We start from the raw sequence: 19,258 nt of genomic DNA on the forward strand, positions 1-19,258 counted from the left end.
ACTTCTTATGGCTGGGGGGCAGTATTGAGTAGCTTGGATTAATAAGGTGCCCAGAGTAAACTGCCTGCGACTCAGGCCCAGAAGCTAAGATATGCATATCATTAGTAAACTTTAATAGAAAACACTCCGAAGTTTCTAAAACTGTTTGAATAATGTCTGTGAGTATAACATAACTCATATGGCAGGCAAAAACCTGAGAAAAAATCCAAACAGGAAGTGGGAAATCTGAGATTTGTAGGTTAGGTCTTTGCCTATCCAAGATAGTGTAAATTTGGTCTGATTGCACTTCCTAAGACTTCCACTAGATGTCAACAGTCTTTAGAACATTCAGGCTTCTACTGTGAAGGGGGAGCGAATAAGAGCTGTTCGACTAAGGGGTCTGGCAGAATGCCATGAGCTAAATCATGCGCACGGCCGTGAGAGCTGCGTTCCTTCTCATTTCTAAAGACAAAAGGAATTGTCCGGTTGAAACATTATTGAAGATTTATGTTAAAAACATCCTAAAGATTGATTCTATACATCGTTTGACATGTTTCTACGAACTGTAATATAACTTTTTAGACTTTGTCTGGACTAAGTGCCTGCGCCTCATGAATATGGATTTGTGAACTAAATGCGCAACCAGAAAGGAGGTATTTGGACATAAATGATGGACTTTATCGAACAAAACCAACATTTATTGTGGAACTGGGATTCCTGGGAGTGCATTCTGATGAAGTTCAAAGGTAAGTGAATATTTATAATGCTATTTCTGACTTCTGTTGACTCCACAACATGGCAGGTGGCTTGTTTTGGTGCCTGAGCGCTGTGCTCAGATTATTTCATGGTGTGCTTTTTCCGTAAAGCTTTTTTGAAATCTGACACAGCGGTTGCATTAAGGAGAAGTATATCTTTAATTCCATGCATAACACTTGTATCTTTTATCAATATTTATTATGAGTATTTCTGTAAATTGATGTGGCTCTCTGCAAAATCACCAGATGTTTTGGAAGCAAAACATTACTTAACATAACACGCCAATGTAAACTGAGATTTTTGGATATAAATATTAGAGGTCGGCTTCAAGTTTTCATAACAATCGGAAATCGGTATTTTTGGACACCGATTTGGCCAAATTTTTTTTACACCTTTATTTAACTAGGCAAGTCAGTTAAGAACACATTCTCATGTTCAATGACAGCCTAGGAACGGTGGGTTAACTGCCTTGTTCAGGGGCAGAACGACAGATTTTTACCTTCTCAGCTCGGGGATTCAATCTTGCAACCTTACGGTTAACTAGTCCAACGCTCTAAACACCTGCCTCATTGCACTCCACGAGGAGCCTGCCTGTTATGAGAATGCAGTAAGAAGCCAAGGTAAGTTGCTAGCTAGCATTAAACTTATCTTACAAAAAAACAATCATAATCACTAGTTAACTACACATAACCATAAATATCAATGCCTTTCTTACAATCAATACACAACTATATATTTTTAAACCTGCATATTTAGTTAATATTGCCTGCTAACATGAATTTCTTTGTATCACTTCACAACAGAGTCAGGGTAAATGCAGCAGTTTGGGAGGCCTGGCTCGTTGCGAACTAATTTGCCATAATTTTACATAATTTTGACATAACATTGAAGGTTGTGCAATGTAACAGGAATATTTAGACTTATGGATGCAACCCGTTAGATAAAATACAGAAGGTTCCGTATTTCACTGAAAGAATAAATGTTTTGTTTTCGAGATGATAGGTCTTTAATATGGTCGAATCCGGAAACTAAGGCTCGTAGAGCGTTGGACTAGTTAACTGTAAGGTTGCAAGATTGAATCCCCAAGCTGACAAGGTAAAAATCTGTCGTTCTGCCCCTGAACAAGGTAGTTAACCCACCGTTCCTAGGCCGTCATTGAAAATAAGAATGTGTTCTGAACTGACTTGCCTAGTTAAAAAAAAGGATAAAAAGGTGTAAAAAAAATATTTTAAAAAATGGCCAAATTGGTGTCCAAAAATACCGATTTCCGATTGTTCTGAAAACTTGAAATCGGCCCTAATTAATCGCCATTCCAATTAAATCGGTCGACCTTTAGTGGTCATATGCTTACCTGGAAGTAATGGACCAGTCGAGAGAGTGTTCTCCCAAATGAATGATATATGGACAGCAGCAAGAAGTAGGTTCACTGTTCCTACCATCAAGGCCATGCTTATTGTGAAGACAAACTTTAACCTCACCTGCCAGGAGTTCATGGAGAAGCTGGCCAAAGACAGAACAATTTTGAAGAAGATACATTCTTCTGAGAAATATACAGATTAGGTTGGTATAAGTATATTATGTAGTTACCAATCTCATCAGCATCTTATGTCTTTATTATGTTGTTAAGTATTTCACATATACTATTGTCTGTTTTTTTTCCAATTTTGCTCATGTTCTCTTCTGCTCTTAGTCTACCCAGACTACAAGGACCACTGAATGGCTGTTCGGATCAGTTCTACCCAGACTACCAGGACCACTGAATGGCTGTTCAGATCAGTTCTACCCAGACTACCAGGACCACTGAATGGCTGTTCAGATCAGTTCTACCCAGACTACAAGGACCACTGAATGGCTGTTCAGATCAGTTCTACCCAGACTACAAGGACCACTGAATGGCTGTTCAGATCAGTTCTACCCAGACTACCAGGACCACTGAATGGCTGTTCGGATCAGTTCTACCCAGACTACCAGGACCACTGAATGTCTGTTCAGATCAGTTCTACCCAGACTACAAGGACCACTGAATGGCTGTTCAGATCAGTTCTACCCAGACTACCAGGACCACTGAATGGCTGTTCAGATCAGTTCTACCCAGACTACCAGGACCACTGAATGGCTGTTCGGACAGTTCTGTCTTGTCTGTAGTGGTTCTGTAGTATAGTTGTTTTCTCTGTTTCACAATGTGCCTGTTAGACTAAATACATGAAACCGGAATTATCTCCCTTTTTAATTTCATAAATAATAACATTGGATATTTTAATGATATGTTGACCGCCGAACTGGAAATGTCCCCGGTTTTAATTTCAGAAATCTGGTCACCTTAATCTAGATCACCATGCACTTTCACCACCCTGTGAAGTTCATCATAATTAATTTAATCTGTAGCCTAATAAACTGCATTAGTTTCCAGAGTCGTAGTGGGAGGACTATACACTATGTGACTATTGCCATTTCTCACGTAATACATTTTCAGGATACAAAAAGATTGTTGAGAGAACAAATGATCTGTCAGCATTTATACAACTTCCTGTTTCCATCACAGTTGCCATGATTTTTATTTTTTATACAGCATAAAAACTGTGGATGGATTCCCATCACCACCAAACTGATAAAGACACACATTACTTTCTTGTTTGGGTCAAACATGCAAACCATTGCAGCATTCAAGAAAACCCCAAACTCACAACCTTTTTCGGTTTTAGAAACTTGCGTCTCCCTTTAAGGACTTATTTCTCATTTAACTACAGTTCTTTAACACTACGGTATTTTCCATGATTACTCACCGTAAAACATTTCTCTATGAGAACTCAGACAACAGTGCCTAAAATAGTTCTGAGTCGGTGTCTAAGTCCCAAATGGCACCCGATTCGCTATATAGTGCACTACTTTTGAACAGATCCCTATGGGCCCTGGTCAAAAGTAGTCGCTATAAAAGGAATAGGGTGCCATTTATGATGCAACTTGTGTTTGTTTTGGAACAGACAGTTGGCAGTCAGGCTAGCCAGCTCTATAAGTCGATTTACTCCATGGCACTAGCCAGGGACAAACATAGTTGTCCACTGAAGAAATTAACCATACTAACACCCAAGATGACGCCGTAATGTAACCAAACAAGCTAATTATGGTTTGATTAAAGAAACATGCAAGACAAGTGCTTGTTTAGGGATAGGAGGGGCAATCATTAGTGGTTCAGATGGTAAAATAGTATTAAACTGGGTAGTTCGAGCCCTGAATGCTGATTTACTGACAGCCGTGGTATATCAGACCGTATACCACGGATATGACAAAAGTTATTTTTACTGCTCTAATTACATTGGTAACCAGTTTATAATAGCATTAAGGTACCTTGGGGGTTTGTGGTATATGGCCAATATACCACATCCCTCAGGCCTTATTGTTAAATATAACATTCAACTCAACTTTAGAACACACAAACGTCAAATAGTCAGGCTTTGTGTCACACAGCCATGTCAACATTCTCCAGAGTACACACCATGTCTGAACAACACGCTGTACAATAAGTCGTCCATGCTAATGTTTGTGACATACACAGACACACAAACCCAAGACTGTATGAAGTGGTTGATCCACTAAAAGTTTTGAGATTATGTTGCGGACTTAGAGGTAATTTGTGGTTTAGTACGGTACCCTGCGTCACCACTTCACTGGTTATGCTTTTGGATCCTACTGTGTCTCTAACTGACAATGAATGGGCGACACAAACCTAAATAGAAACTAATAATTGTGCACTACTTCAGTATTACTTACTCCAACTGTTATTACACTAAGGTTTTTATTTTGTTAGGATTATTTTGCTCTTACTGTAGTACTGTAGGCCACTCCCGGCCGGTCACATTGTACAGCGCCTGAGTGGTGCAACGGTCTAAGACAGCTGTGTTCCTACAGATGCTGGTTTAATACCCGTGCCGGCCTCGACTGGGAGACCCATGAGATGACCTTAGGTTTCTCCCCCTCTACAAACAGAAATAAATTATAAATAACCAACTGGCCTTATTTACAAATTAGTAACAATGTCTCACACCATGTTCAAGAATGGTATTTTTCCTCACTCATTTTACGTTATTTGAAAACAATAGTCTCCAAAATATTTAAGGGGCATTGCACGAATAATGGCGCTGACTAGGGAAACGTTCCCGCTGTTCTGTTCTTAGTGCCAGTCTGCGCGTTCAAACTAAAACAATGTAACTAAAACAATGTAATAATGGCATCTTTATGCCATCATTAAATAAAATAATGATAAAAAAACTTTCAAAATGCCGATGTTTATTTAGTTATGAATCCCTAATGAATTACCATGGTAATAAATATCACTAAATTACAGAAATATCCTTTATTTGTAATTATTGCCGGAGAGTCACGTCATATTATTCCATATACTGTAGGCCTATCATAGGCAACATGAGTCTCACTAGTGTTGAGTAATGTGCTGTTAAAAGTGGTGTAGGTCTTATTTAAAGAGTATATTGAAGTTAGAAGCAACAGGATTTGAAGGAAAAGCCTAAAACTATTTTAGCACTGTTTCCCACTGCTCTGAGACAAGCTTTGGGGACTGGTCTTGATCAATCAATGAGATTTTTATTTTCACTGAATCTTCGTTTGGGTATTGGTTAGACTACAATTATACAATTAGGGTGTTGAAATGTTATGCTCTTAGTGTAACCTTGATTTAACTAGGCAAGTCAGTTAAGAAGAAAATCTTATTTTCAAGGACAGCCTACTCCCCGTCGTGGAATTGAACCCCGGTCTCCCGTGTGTCTGCATTCTCTAGTACAGCCACTACTGAAGGCTATCAAATACTTCTCAAAGATGCCCTCTGGTGGTCAAACTAGCACTAACAAGCATTAATGGTACCAGTGGTTCACATTTAAATAACGTACCATAGAATTCTGAAAGACCATGCAAGCTGCACCGCAGTAACGCTGCATCTTTAAAGGACTGTAGGATAACAATGCATTGCAATCTTCCCAACACACATTAAACCACGATTAGTAACTATCACATCTGCAGTTAATCAAACTGATGAGTTAACAATGTAAATAATGAATCAACATCTACCAAACAATTTGTAGGCTTTCCTGTGAAACTATTCTGCTGTCGCTAAGGGACAAAATTATATGGTTGGTGCCTGATCCTGGTATGCTAGATTTTCTCCTAAGAGGACTGTCATGTTTTGGTACTCCATCGTTGCCTTGTTCTGAATAGAGTTTAAATGGTAAACTAACAACTACATGTTGTTACTAAAAACTGACATAAAGACCATTATGGGATGCAGTAGGGTTAGATGATCACTCCAGGTTAATCTCACAGCAGGTTAAGTCTTACCCCTCTTCCGTAGGCCCCTATTGCATCAAGATCCGACTGCTCAAAGACATAAGAGCATCGTCACCAAGGGTTTAAGCACCAAGTGATGGTTGTACTTGTTACCCCTTCTGAGCAGCTATGGAAACACACATGCTTACCTCTTTATGCAAGTTGGTAGAAATTGCCCTAACCACTGGTTTTACTGTCCCTAATCGTTTGTTTGGATTTGTAACTGGAAAATCTGATCCAAGACCTGTGTTTAGGGGCAACTTCTACCTCAAGCCTCTTTACCAATAGTCAGAAATTCTGCCATTGAATTGAAAACAAAAGATGTCAGCGTTAGAGTGATACTGACCCTCACACTGCCTCGGCTGCCCACAGACATCCGCTCATCATCGTCTGAGATCTGTGTGGGAAACAAAACAATTAAGTAGATGTTCTTCGATTGTCCAGTACAACATCTGTACTTGGGAAAAAAATATTCAATATGTGGTTTCACAGTCAAATTAAGAAACACAAATTTCAATTAATTTTTTGATACACAATGATAATACACAAAATTGAATTTCAATTTACTCCATGAATTGGAGTGTAATTTCACCCCAACCCTGGTGTTTAACATGGTTCACTGAAACACCGCAGAAATGAATCTCTCCCCTCCGTCTGTAAATTACTTGACTGTGACCTCTTTCTCTGTGCTCCCCAGACTGGCTGTACAAACCAGATTATGCGCCTGAGAACACAGCACAATGGCCCAGGGCAGTGGAGTCAGAGTGGGCCACACTGAATGACAGTGTGTGAATTATTGGCACCCTTAGCAAAAATGATAATTACTATACTGAGCTATATCGTATACTTTTTAGCCAGTAGTTCTGAAAGTAGCGCTCACGAGCCAAAAGTGGTCCCAGAAAAGTGTGTACCCACATCACATGTGCAGATATGTGCACCACGTCATTGCTCTTTATTTCGCTCTGCTGTGGGTATATGATGTGCTTCTGGCTAGATGTCACTCAAATGGCGAAGGGCTGAACCTCGTTGGCTAGAACTTGAATTGCTAGGGGGCTGGCCCACGCAAGGAAAAAAGGCACTGCACAGCTTCATGAAAAACAGTCGCTTTCAAACTAGGGATTTTGTGGCTAATTGAGATGCATAATCTATAAGCAGAATTACTATATTATGAACCTCACAATGACACATTCAGCCCAAAACGTGAGGTTTGAAAAACACTTAGTCGCCGCCAAAGTTCCAATTCATGTCTTTAACAAGTAATATATTTTTTTATAATCTCAAAAAAGGTAGGGGTTAAAATTATTGACACCTCTGTTTTCAATACTTCACCTTAAGGATAACGACACTGAGCCTCTTTCTAAAAAGTTTGAGTTGGATAACATATTGGGAGGGATTTTAGACCATTCCTCCAATACAGAATCCTTCTAGATCCTTTGTCTGCACTTATGGACGGACTGCCCTCCTCAATTCAAAGCACAGGTTTTCAATGGGTTTCTATTTTCAGGTAATCTGACCAAAGCACCATGTCCAATCCAAGTGCCAATGCTATTTAGGAAACACCAGCGGTGGCTTTGGCGTCGAAATGAGAGCAGAAAATAATCCCGTAAAACATGGTGATGATTATTTGATGTTATGCGGTTATTTTGCTTCCACTGGTCCCGGGGCCCTTGTTAAGGTCAATGGCATCATGAACTTTACCCAGCACCAGGACATTTTAGGCACAAACCCGATTGCCTCTGCCAGAAGGCTGAAACTTGGTGCAAGTGGATCTTCCCGCAAGAAAATAACCCCAAACACACCCACAAATGAATTGTTAATTGGTCATAAAATCAACAATTTGTAATGGCCATCTCAGTCTCCAGACCAGAAACCCATTGAATTTGTGAGAGCAGTTCATACGAACAGACAAAGGATATCAAGGATCTGGAAGGATTCTGTATATAGGAATGGTCCCAATGTGTTCTCCAACTCATAAGACATTTTAGAAAAAGGCTCAGTGCAGTTATCCTTCCAAGGTAAGGTATTGAAAACAGGGGTGTCAACAATTTTAACCCTTATCTGTTAGAGAAAAATAGTATTACGTGTTAAACATTTATTTCTCTGAGAAATTGTATTAGTATAACATTATTTCCCCAATATAACTCAGTATTTGAATTATTTATTTTATACAGTAATTTTTACTCATCTTTATCAAGGGTGTCAATAATTTCAGACCTCACTGTTTATCCCAACAAGCATACTATATGATATAAGGCAAAATATTGCCGATCAACACATACTAAATAGTATCCTAGTATGGATTGGATATTGGACCTTGGAGTGTATTGACTGATAGGAAACAAATATCACCGTCACTTGAACAAAAGCCAGCTGACATTGTGACTCTCCAGCACCTGAGTTCCCAAGGTATCAAGTCACGGTTCAAAGAAATGAAAGTTGCTTTTGTCAGATGATGGAGACAGGAAGGTGCAAAGAGAGATGGTGGATGATAGGAGGAGAGGAATACACACCGAAGTATGTCTCTGTGTGGGGCGTGAGTACCTCTCACTGTCCTCCTGGAGGAATGAAAAAGGAAAATAGGACACAGGTAGAGGTCAAGGTTCAAATGACAGGAGAAGGATGAAACACTTAGGACAATGTCAACATTGATGTTCATATAGGCACGTTAGAGAGGGGTTTCAGCAAGCACCCAAACAAACAGAAATTCAAACTCGCACTAGGGCACACTTACGTGCAAAAACTCACACACCATTATTCCAAAGGAGGACTTCTAGCATGTATGCACACTTTTTCCAATTCAACTGTGGCTATTAAACTGAGGAGAATTGAAAGTGAAGGGTAATTGCCTGCTAACCTTTGAAAGTGAACAATTCTCAATGGTCAAGTGCACTGCATTCATTCCCTAAGCAGCCATGCCTGCAGTTCATCACATCACTATGGCCATGGATACTGATCCTGTCACCCAACCACTCAAGCAGACATGGTTACACAGACAGGACAGAGATTCGTTCCTGTCCTGCAACTGTAGCTTTCATCACATGCTGTGGTTGGTTACTCGTTATTGTTTCCCCAATACCTTCACATAATTCAGCATTTGTCTTTTAAAAACACAATATGACAGGAGAGACATATGTCACACAGTGTCCAGTCTGAACCATCCAGGAAAACTGCAAGAATAAGACCGTCGCTTGGCAGTCAAGGGGATCATCAAAACCCAGGCAGTCTACACGAAAAGGGATAGGACATGCAGATCCAAAACCCATTCAACATGCACATAAATTCTGTGGATTATCATTAGATGTGCGGCCTTATAAATCAACAATCCGCTCTAACCTGTAAGCTAAAGTTATATTGCACACAAAAGGCTCTAAAAAAATAAAAAATATGAAAAACAAATGCCATAGGTTTAAGAGGAAAGCCCTTTTTTAAATCTCAGCTATTCCCCATGGCTAAGAACATTCACAACATACCGCTGCCTCTCTGGCATTATTAACAGCTTAGAAGACTGAAAGAGAGTGATAGTGAATTACTTTCATGCATTATTCAAAACAAGCTATTATTCCACAACTGTTAGTGCAGCTAATTCATTAACAACGCTTAGTTTGTCAAAGATTAATTATTGTTATTGACTGTACCATCCATTGCTCGATGTGTCCCCATTCGCTGTCTACTTTGTCTGATTTGTTGTCCAAGCCGTAATATTTCTGAGGAAAGAGCGTGTGAGGAGAGGAAGGAAGGGTGGAAACTCACAGCTCATCGAATAATCATCATTATCTAGTTATATGTACTATGTAGTCTAAAAAATTGTGATTTTATATTGGCATAGACATTTCTGTAACAAATAACTAACATTTATACCGGGATGCATGTCTAAATTGAAGAAAAAAACAGAAAATTATTTTTTACTACTGACAAGATGATAATGAAAGTTTAAAAACAGTACAGAAAATGTGGGGGGGGACAAGAATCCTACCTTCTGAACCTGATAGATCTATAAATTAACACCACAGGAGGAGCAGCCAGGGCAATGGAGGAGAGGAACCAGGAATCAGGGACAGAAAGGGAAAGAATACAAGAAAACAGAGTGACATTGAGGAACAGAGAGAGATAAAACATGATAGACCACCGCAAAGATGGCGAGAGAGAATGTAAAGCTGTATACGGTATGTATGTAAAGCTACATAGAAAGCGAGAGAACAGTACAATAATTAGGGTGGTGTCCACACCGAGGCAAATTATTACTTATGACAGGGACTTGGCTGTGGAATGTGCCATGGATATAGCGTGGCAGGCCAACAGTAACCGACCCCAGGAACATCTCAAGAGTTCACATGATGGTCTCGGGAGGGACCATGTGATTGGAGTCACCAGGGTAAGCATGATTCTTTCCGACCGTGGCTCCTTAAGGTTAGTGACAGCCTGTTGGAATCTCAACAGTAGCGTGACCCGTGTCACCTGGCACACGAGGCAATCAGCCAAAATACTGTACACTTTTCTTTTGACAAGATCCAAAACATGGCCTGTTTCTTTCTAGGAGGGGATGTTCCTCAGCGACAGTGTCAACACATTATTCTATGATTCACCAATATTGCCTTGCATTTAAACTCAATTGTCTTTGAAGAGATCCTAAAAAACAACATGCATTTCAGTCAGTGCTGCTGTACAAATAGGTAGCAGACAAAACCCCAGTAAATAGACTTTCATAGCCAGATTTCCTAAAGAACGAAAGGGTACACTACGACACTAGCTAGATCAACAGTGGTTCCTCCTTTAAAAGTTGTGTCATACTGCAGCACACCTTGCGGGCTGCTGCAGCACTATGGCACGCTATTCGATTGTCAGCCATTTTTTAACATTAATGTACTAGTTCGACCACCAGAGGTTAACTTTGAGAAGCATTTGATAGTCTCCCATATTGGCTTTACTAGAGAGTTTAAAACCTTGGTACATGGGATTGATTAAGACATTTGGCTTAATTAATTTGATTAATATTATGGTGTTTCTATTCGAGAAAAACGAAAAATGAAACCCTCCAGGTTTCCGTTAGGATGGTTTGGAAAATATGGCGCTGTACAGCGTGACGGTCAGTAGGCAACAGCATAAGAGGATTAGAGGATTTTAAATTAAATATCTAACGGGCATAACATTTCCACACTCTAATTGTAGCGTAACCAACACTCACTTCGCCTATGGTTGGCCTACAGTATATCTAAAAACATTTATTTTTTCCAATGAAGTGACTCTCCGCCAATAATTACATTTAGAGGATTGGAGGATTCTAAATTAATATCTAAGGGGCATTTTCCGTTAGGATCTGTGAGAATATTGAAAAGGGTATTTTTTTTATCTAATTCTAAATTAAATAATAATAATAATAATAGCTTTCTTTAAAAAGTAAAGATATTTTGGATATTTTGCTTTCATTTAACCTAGAGTGAGCGATAAAAAGGCAATTCTTGAACAGACTGCGACAGTCTCACTAATTTGTAAATAAAGTCAGTTTGTTATTTAGATGTATTTATTTCTGGAGAAACCTAACTTGATGATTTAGCAGATATCACTTGCTTATACTCAGTCAACACATATCTTAAGAATATCATGGAAAATAATTCCATGCTCGTCTCAGAGCAGCATTAAACGGTGCTGAAATAGACATCCACAGCGGGAAGGCTATATATACACAATGATATTTTGGAGATTATTTAATTTTCAAAAACACGACAGTGAGCGATTGTAATCTGAATAAAAAGGCCCAAATAATATTTATAAAGGCCAAAATATAGCCCTGCTAATAGCCATAATGACACTGTACAACGTGACCGTGTGTTTGAAAGCGTATTTCAGTAAGCAACAATTTGTTTGCCTTCATTAGACAACTTTGTTCCAATATTTCTGTAATTCAGTAATATTTGTTCCCATAGTAATTTGTTATGGATCCATAACTAAATCAACAACTGCATTTTGAAAGAGTATTTTATCATTATTTTATTAATGAAAGCATAAAGATGCTGATGAAGAAATATAGTACTGTACAGTATATGCTGTTACATTTAGATAATAAAGCATTTTGAAGATAAGCCACCTGCGTTTGTTTATTAGGCTACTGTGCAGTCAGACAAGTAAACATAGCCTTCAATACATACTGTAGTAAACATGGGAAAGTGCCTAATTCCTTACATAAGGATGAGCAGACCATGTCCAGACTTTCTTGGTGACCTCAAGAACATTCAATAATGGCTGTACTAGAGAATGCGGGCACGCGGGAGACCGGGGTTCAATTCCCCGACAGGGAGGAAGGAGTAGGCTGTCCTTGTAAATAAGATTTTGTTCTTAACTGACTTGCCTAGTTAAATAAAGGTTACACTAAGAGCATTACATTTCTTCACCCTAATTTTCTAATTCTAGTCTAACCAATACCCAAACGGAGATTCAGTGAAAATAAAAATCTGATTGATTTATCAAGACCAGTCCCCATGCTCGTCTCAGAGCAGCGTGAAACGGTGCCAAAATAGTTATAGGCTATTGCTTCAAATCCTTTTGCTTCTAACTTTAATATACTCTTTAAATAAATAAGACCTAGCACATTACTGAACACTAGCTCCAACTCAGGCTTCATCCAGGTTACGAAGGTGGATATTGATCCCGCACTTGTTGCTAACTCAATCCAAGCTAGTAACTGCGTGTAAGAACAGTTATCCTGCAAACTCAGGCTATGAGAAAAAAGCTATTAGACGGGCCGTCTTCATTTCATTACGTGTATCATTAATGCCGTCTTTCTGCTTATCAATTACCCTTTTTTTCCCCCACTATCGATAAAATAGCAGTATTAAGTCATACGAAGGTTTTACTGCACGTAAAGTTAAATGCATCCTGACATAAAATTTGTAGTGTGACAAGTCTTTCATTATGACTGATTTGAACATAAAAGAACATCAACTATTCTACAGATGAAGGGATGATAATGCAGTCTTTGTGAGAGGGAGGGAATCTGATTTAATTGCTCCTCAACGCACCGCCCAGAGATTTCTTTCAGGATAGTGGAGTAGAGTTAACAGGTTAGAGCTGAAGTATTCGTTGCCATAGAAATTGGCCTGGCTAGAAGGTGAGCCACCTTTATGTCAACGGTTATCCCAAGTTGAACTCAGAACTGACCAAAGTTAGGTCCTCAAACCCACTATGTAGTATACCCCTCTGAACATCTTAAGAATTGGGATATTTATAGTTTATACATAGACAAAAACACTTTTCACTCAGAACGGCACTAGTCGTCTTCATTAGCAGGTACATGCAGTTAAAACCTGTTAAGGATATGGCAGACATACGCCCCCTTTGGAGAGATTGGGTACCCCTAGTAAACTGGAAAAAAAATCTGTCAAAAATTGCTAATATATGCAAATAAAATAAATTATTAAATAAAATAAAATTATTATTGGATAGAAAACACTCTAAAGATTCTAAAACCGTTGGAATTATGTCTGTAAGTATAGCAGAACTCACAGGGCAGGCATTCTTCCAAACTAGTTTTTGTGGCCATGAAAGTTGGAGCAACTTTGACGTCATGGCCCCCACCCTTCCCAACCAGCTATGATTCTGCGGACACTTTCTATCTCTTCCGCTAGATGTCCTCTTTCATTAGAGCTTCAAATCGTTCAAATCCCGCGAGAATTGACCCTATGGGAGTGAAATTAGTGCGTGCCACGAGAGAATAGGCTGTGCGTATGGGCGCGAATTGGTCCCAGCCATTCCTTTGTTTCCAGCACTCAAGAGAAGGGCAGACGATGGCCGATTGAATTGAAGTTTGTTTTGCATGTCTAAAACATCATAAAGCTTGCTTCTGCACTTAGTTTGACCTGTTTAGTCGACATATAATGTGTAATTTTGAAGTTTTGATGCGCAACTTATCCGGACCAGAGGACGTTTTGGGTGCATTTCAGCTGATGTTATTAGCAGTAGCTAATACAAAGACGCAAGACTTGAAACCAAACGATGTATTGGGTAAGTATGAAGCCTTCCAGAACATTCTGAACGAAGACCATCGAAGGTAAGGGAATATTTATGCTTAAATCTGTGTTTCTGTTGACTCCAACATTACGTAGAAATGTAGCTTGGAACTGAGCGCTGTCTCAGCATATGGAATAGTGTGCGATTTCTGTAACGTTAAAAATAAATCTAACACAGCGGTTGCATAAAGAAGCAGTGTATCTTTCTAACTATATGTAGAACATGTATATTTAGTCAAAGTTTATGATGTCTATTTACGTTATCTTGCCGCGCTACATAGATTTCCTGCGGGCATTTTTGAGTAATTTCTGAAGGTGAACTCACTGTAAATGGACATTTATGGATATAAATGGCATATTATTGAAAAAAAAAAATATCTACTGTGTAATATGTCATATTACTGTCATCTGATGAAGATTTTCAAAAGGTTAGTGAGCGATTTATTTTTTAATCCTGCGTTTGTTGATTGCATGTTTTGGCTATTGAAATGAGCTGTGTCTGGTGGTGGTTTTACATATATATGTGCTATGTTTTCGCCGTAAAACATTTTAGAAATCTGACTTGCTGGCTAGATGAACAAGGTGTTTATCTTTCATTTGAGCTATTGGACTTGTTAATGTGTGGAGGTTAAATATTTTTAAGAATATTTTTGCGTTCCATGCGCCACCGTTTCAGCTGAACGTGGGAGGGTTGATCCCCAATTGGGAACCAGTATCGTAGACAGGTTAAAAAAAACTATTCTAATAGACCTGAATTGGGGAAACTACAGCGTTAAATGGTCCAAAACAGACCCAAAAGACAAAGTTGGAGACCAAACCTTCCCATGACACTATGAGATGAATTCACTTCATACAAGCTTAGAAATGTATTTATCATGAAATGCATTAGTTATTGCACTCACCAAGCGAAGTTTGATTAACTCCCTATGAGTGGTTCCTTAAAGTATTTGAAATTATATGATCTGGTCTCGGTGGAGGACCATTTGAGCAAACAAACTCTTTCCGATTTTATTGAACAACATGTTACAATGTTTTATATGCTGTACCTTTGAGCTCAGTCTGTGGTCACTGAGACAAAATTGCTCTACGAGCTATGTGAAAAATGTGTCACCTCTTCTATACTGTCCCCTGATCCCCAGCCAACAATGCTTTTCCTGGTTTTAAAAGACACCCTACCCCTCCAGTTTCACTGGCCTGTCAGTGGGCCACTAATCCAGATTTAACAGCACTCTCTCGCTTTCAGCCCTGCAGTACATGCTTTAGCTGGTGTGCGATTCTCAGTTCTACAGATCCATCATCAGTTGGGCTGACCCTTTCACCCACTGTTAATCTTCATTCATTAACTAGAAGTGCTGTTCAGACGACGCCCTACCACTTCTTGACCCCACAAGTCCATCAGTCTCAATTAATGTTTTTTCTGCCTGACGTCTATGTCCGTGCTTGCGCCATTGGTCTGGCCAAAAGATCTTGCCCCAACCTTGGCAAAGTCCCCCCATGGCAGATTTACTGACCCTTTGTCATGGTTAATGCCCGAGACCTGTCGGAAAAGCACTTATTGTTAGAGTTAAGCTTTGTGTCAGCGTTTCTCTTTCGAAGTTGGTCACCTTCAAGGACCTGAGAGCTGAACAAATGCGTTTGTCATTTCATCTCCAAAATATCACACAGGAACATGTGTACTTACAGTACCATAAACATATGTCCCATTGCCACAGGTATGCCACCTTTTATGATAAAAGCATTATGAAACAAAGGTGATACTGAAACCTCTTCTTCCAAGCTTTGGCAGCTGAGCGCTCTTTGACCTCAGAGCAAAAGATACCTAGCTTCTACCAACAAATGAAAGGTGACAAGCTTTTCGTCTCAGCGTCTGTGAGGCACGTTGGAGTCAGCATTCTGGAAAAGTTGTTCTGAGAACCAGCGTGCTTAAAGTGCCTCACAGCAACATGTCAATCAAGAATACAGATTTTTCTGGCGATTTCATTACAGAAATTGTTTGGGATTTAAGACGATTTCAAAGCAGAGATTGCAAATTAAGGTAAAACTTCATATCAAGGTCTGACCAAAGTATTTGATAAATGGTCAAGAACGAAAATCATCACTATTCATTATTCAAGTGTAAATAAACACGTAAACAATTACCTTGCCTCGTTCAGTGCAAGACCATTTATTAGATGAGTTACACAATCAGCTTAGGTACTGTACCTCCCGCTTCCCGTCCCAACTAGCTTCAAACATACTGGCTCACCTTTCTATTTGGAGGGGTCCCCGGACGCCCTTTAAGGGCAGCCCGAAACCCCCTCCCCGCCAACCACCGCCCGGCCGTCCTGCTGCGGTCACGATGCAAACTTAAGGTGTTCCATACAGATGTCGCCAATGACGATGGCCTGCCATGCAGACGGGATCAAGGAGGTTAAAAGTTCCCAGTTCAGAGGCTCAGGCGTTGCTACAAAGACAACCTGATGATTTAGGTTAGCACTACTGTAGATATACAGCTATCAATCCACTCTTCTGGCTTGAGTGTTTCTACAATTGAAGAGGATATCTCCTAAAGTTATCATCCGGACAGTAGTGGAAAGCATAGTAGTGCTGTCCAGACATAACATCGTTGGAGCAGTATAAACGAACCACTGTTCGTCAACAAGAGGCTTCACTAAGGAGGACAGCCCGCTAAGCTACTTTGGGACTTGGCTTGAGGGTTTAAGCCACGCACACACATACACATTCACACACACCAAACACACCTCCTGACCAGACTAATCTGAACACTGACTGTTAATCCGGTGAGTATGACAGGGGGGGGGGGGCCTGCTCATGCATGTCTACCATAACACAGGGATGGTGCAATGTTTGCTGAACCACATGTTTTAAATGTGTGAGCATATGGCATGTGTCTCTCATTGCTGGCAAATTTCACATCTAAAATGGGACAAATGAGAAATGAGAAACTCACAACATAGTACACTAAACAACTAAAGTACTATCACAGTGATCATTCTGTACATTAAGGCAAGAACATATGGTTTCTTAGAGCAGGGTAGCAATGTTGGAGTAAGAATGAGCAGTGACTGTAAAGCTTTCTGTAGGATTATTGTGGTCTAAGAATAGTGACCCAAGAAAGGTGAGGCTCCCTTAGGTAGGGATCAGAGGTGCTAAACCACAGCAAGACACATTCACCATGTAACACATCAGAACAAAAACGTAAAAATCTAGAGACTAGAGCCTCTATCGGCAGAGTCAAACCAAATGGTGATTTAATGAACCTAAAAGGTGCTTGAGTCTGCAGAACCAAGAGGGAGGCAAAGCTAGCAGGGAGCATGTAGCATTATGCAATGCTTAAGTCCCTCTCAGGTAATACATCACTCTGATTTACATAACTTTAATGAACGAATTAATGATTACCCAATATTTTCGAATAGGAAATGTCCAATTCATGTATTGAATTTTGACTGAAAAGGAATTTACCCCAGCCCTGCTTGATGGAGTACTTACTGAGACTGAGGGATTTACAATCTCCTATGGTCCAATCAGAGCCATTACTTAATCTCACAGCTGGAAACTAACCTAGAGACACTGCTAATACAAATCTCAGCCAATAAAAAAAAAACTATCCAAATACAACAGCTGAACACAATGTAAACATCTATTGGACCAAAGCAACATGATTTATAGTTCCGTTACATTAAGAAATAGTACACATTAACCGATGCGTCCTTGGTCATATGACAACTGAACAAGAGCGTCAATTACCGATGCTATTTGGTGAGTTCAACCCTATTACAGGGGCTGAGTACACTGGCTTACTGGTGCTCTTTCATGCCGTCCCTAGGAGGGGTGCGTCACTTGAGTGGGTTGAGTCACTGATGTGATCTTCCTGTCTGGGTTGCCCCCCCCCCCCCCCTCTTGGGTTGTGCCGTGGCGGAAATCTTTGTGGGCTATACTCGGCCTTGTCTCAGGATGGTAAGTTGGTGGTTGAAGATATCCCTCTAGTGGTATGGGGGCTGTGCTTTGGCAAAGTGGGTGGGGTTATATCCTTCCTGTTTGGCCCTGTCCGGGGGTATCATCGGATGGGGCCACAGTGTCTCCTGACCCCTCCTGTCTCAGCCTCCAGTATTTATGCTGCAGTAGTTTATGTGTCGGGGGGCTAGGGTCAGTTTGTTATATCTGGAGTACTTCTCCTGTCTTATCCGGTGTCCTGTGTGAATTTAAGTATGCGCTCTCTAATTCTCTCTTTCTTTCTCTCTCTCTGGCAGGAGCTGAGCCTTAGGACCATGCCTCGGCCAACAGCTCCGCCCCCCCCTCCCCCCCTCCCCCCCGCAGCTACTCGCTCAAGCCTCTCCAGGTTCTCCTTTACCCAAATCCAGATAGCAGATGTTCTGAAAGACCTGCAAAACCTGGACCCGTACAAATCAGCTGGGCTTGACAATCTGGACCCTCTATTCCTGAAACTATCCGCCGCCATTGTCGCAACCCCTATTACCAGCCTGTTCAACCTCTCTTTCATATCGTCTGAGATGCCCAAGGATTGGAAAGCTGCCGCAGTCATCCCCCTCTTCAAAGCGGGAGACACCCTGGACCCAAACTGTTTCAGACCTATATCCATCCTGCCCTGCCTATCTAAGGTCTTCGAAAGCCAAGTCAACAAACAGGTCACTGACCATCTTGAATCCCACCATACCTTCTCCGCTTTGCAATCTGGTTTCCGAGCCGGTACTGTGCAGCCGTCTTCGTCGACCTGGCCAAGGCTTTCGACTCTGTCAATCACCATATTCTTATCGGCAGACTCAGTAGCCTCGGTTTTTCTATTGACTGCCTTGCCTGGTTCACCAACTACTTTGCAGACAGAGTTCAGTGTGTCAAATCGGAGGGCATGTTATCCGGTCCTCTGGCAGTCTCTATGGGGGTGCCACAGGGTTCAATTCTCGGGCAGACTCTTTTCTCTGTATATGTCAATAATGTCGCTCTTGCTGCTGGTGATTCTCTGATCCACCTCTACGGAGACGACACCATTCTGTATACTTCCGGCCCTTCCTTGGACACTGTGCTATCTAACCTCCAAACGAGCTTCAACGCCATTCAACACTCCTTCCGTGGCCTCCAACTGCTCTTAAACGCTAGTAAAGCCAAATGCATGCTTTTCAACCGTTCACTGCCTGCACCCGCATGCCCGACTAGCATCACTACCCTGGATGGTT

General features: G+C 40.6%; 1 protein-coding gene across 27 annotated transcripts in view; it reads right to left on the reverse strand.

Moving 5' to 3' along the window:
- LOC110501269 (leucine-rich repeat flightless-interacting protein 2) overlaps nt 1–19,258 on the reverse strand; it is an 80,747-nt gene that overhangs the window by 27,439 nt on the left and 34,050 nt on the right. For 14 of the 27 annotated variants that reach the window (XM_021578692.2, XM_036958539.1, XM_036958536.1 and 11 more), the window contains exons 3-7: nt 10,040–10,057; nt 9,702–9,770; nt 8,577–8,621; nt 6,413–6,463; nt 6,079–6,114 (exon numbers count right to left, since the gene is read on the reverse strand). The exons of 4 other annotated variants lie outside the window; for them this stretch is intronic. In XM_021578692.2, the coding sequence (XP_021434367.2) occupies nt 6,079–6,114; nt 6,413–6,463; nt 8,577–8,621; nt 9,702–9,770; nt 10,040–10,057 (219 nt within the window). The remainder of the gene's footprint in view (nt 1–6,078; nt 6,115–6,412; nt 6,464–8,576; nt 8,622–9,701; nt 9,771–10,039; nt 10,058–19,258) is intronic. 9 more of the 27 variants (XM_036958525.1, XM_036958542.1, XM_036958541.1 and 6 more) reach the window with 5 other exon arrangements.

Source organism: Oncorhynchus mykiss, chromosome 22 (genome assembly GCF_013265735.2).
Source record: "Oncorhynchus mykiss isolate Arlee chromosome 22, USDA_OmykA_1.1, whole genome shotgun sequence".
NCBI lineage: Eukaryota > Metazoa > Chordata > Actinopteri > Salmoniformes > Salmonidae > Oncorhynchus > Oncorhynchus mykiss.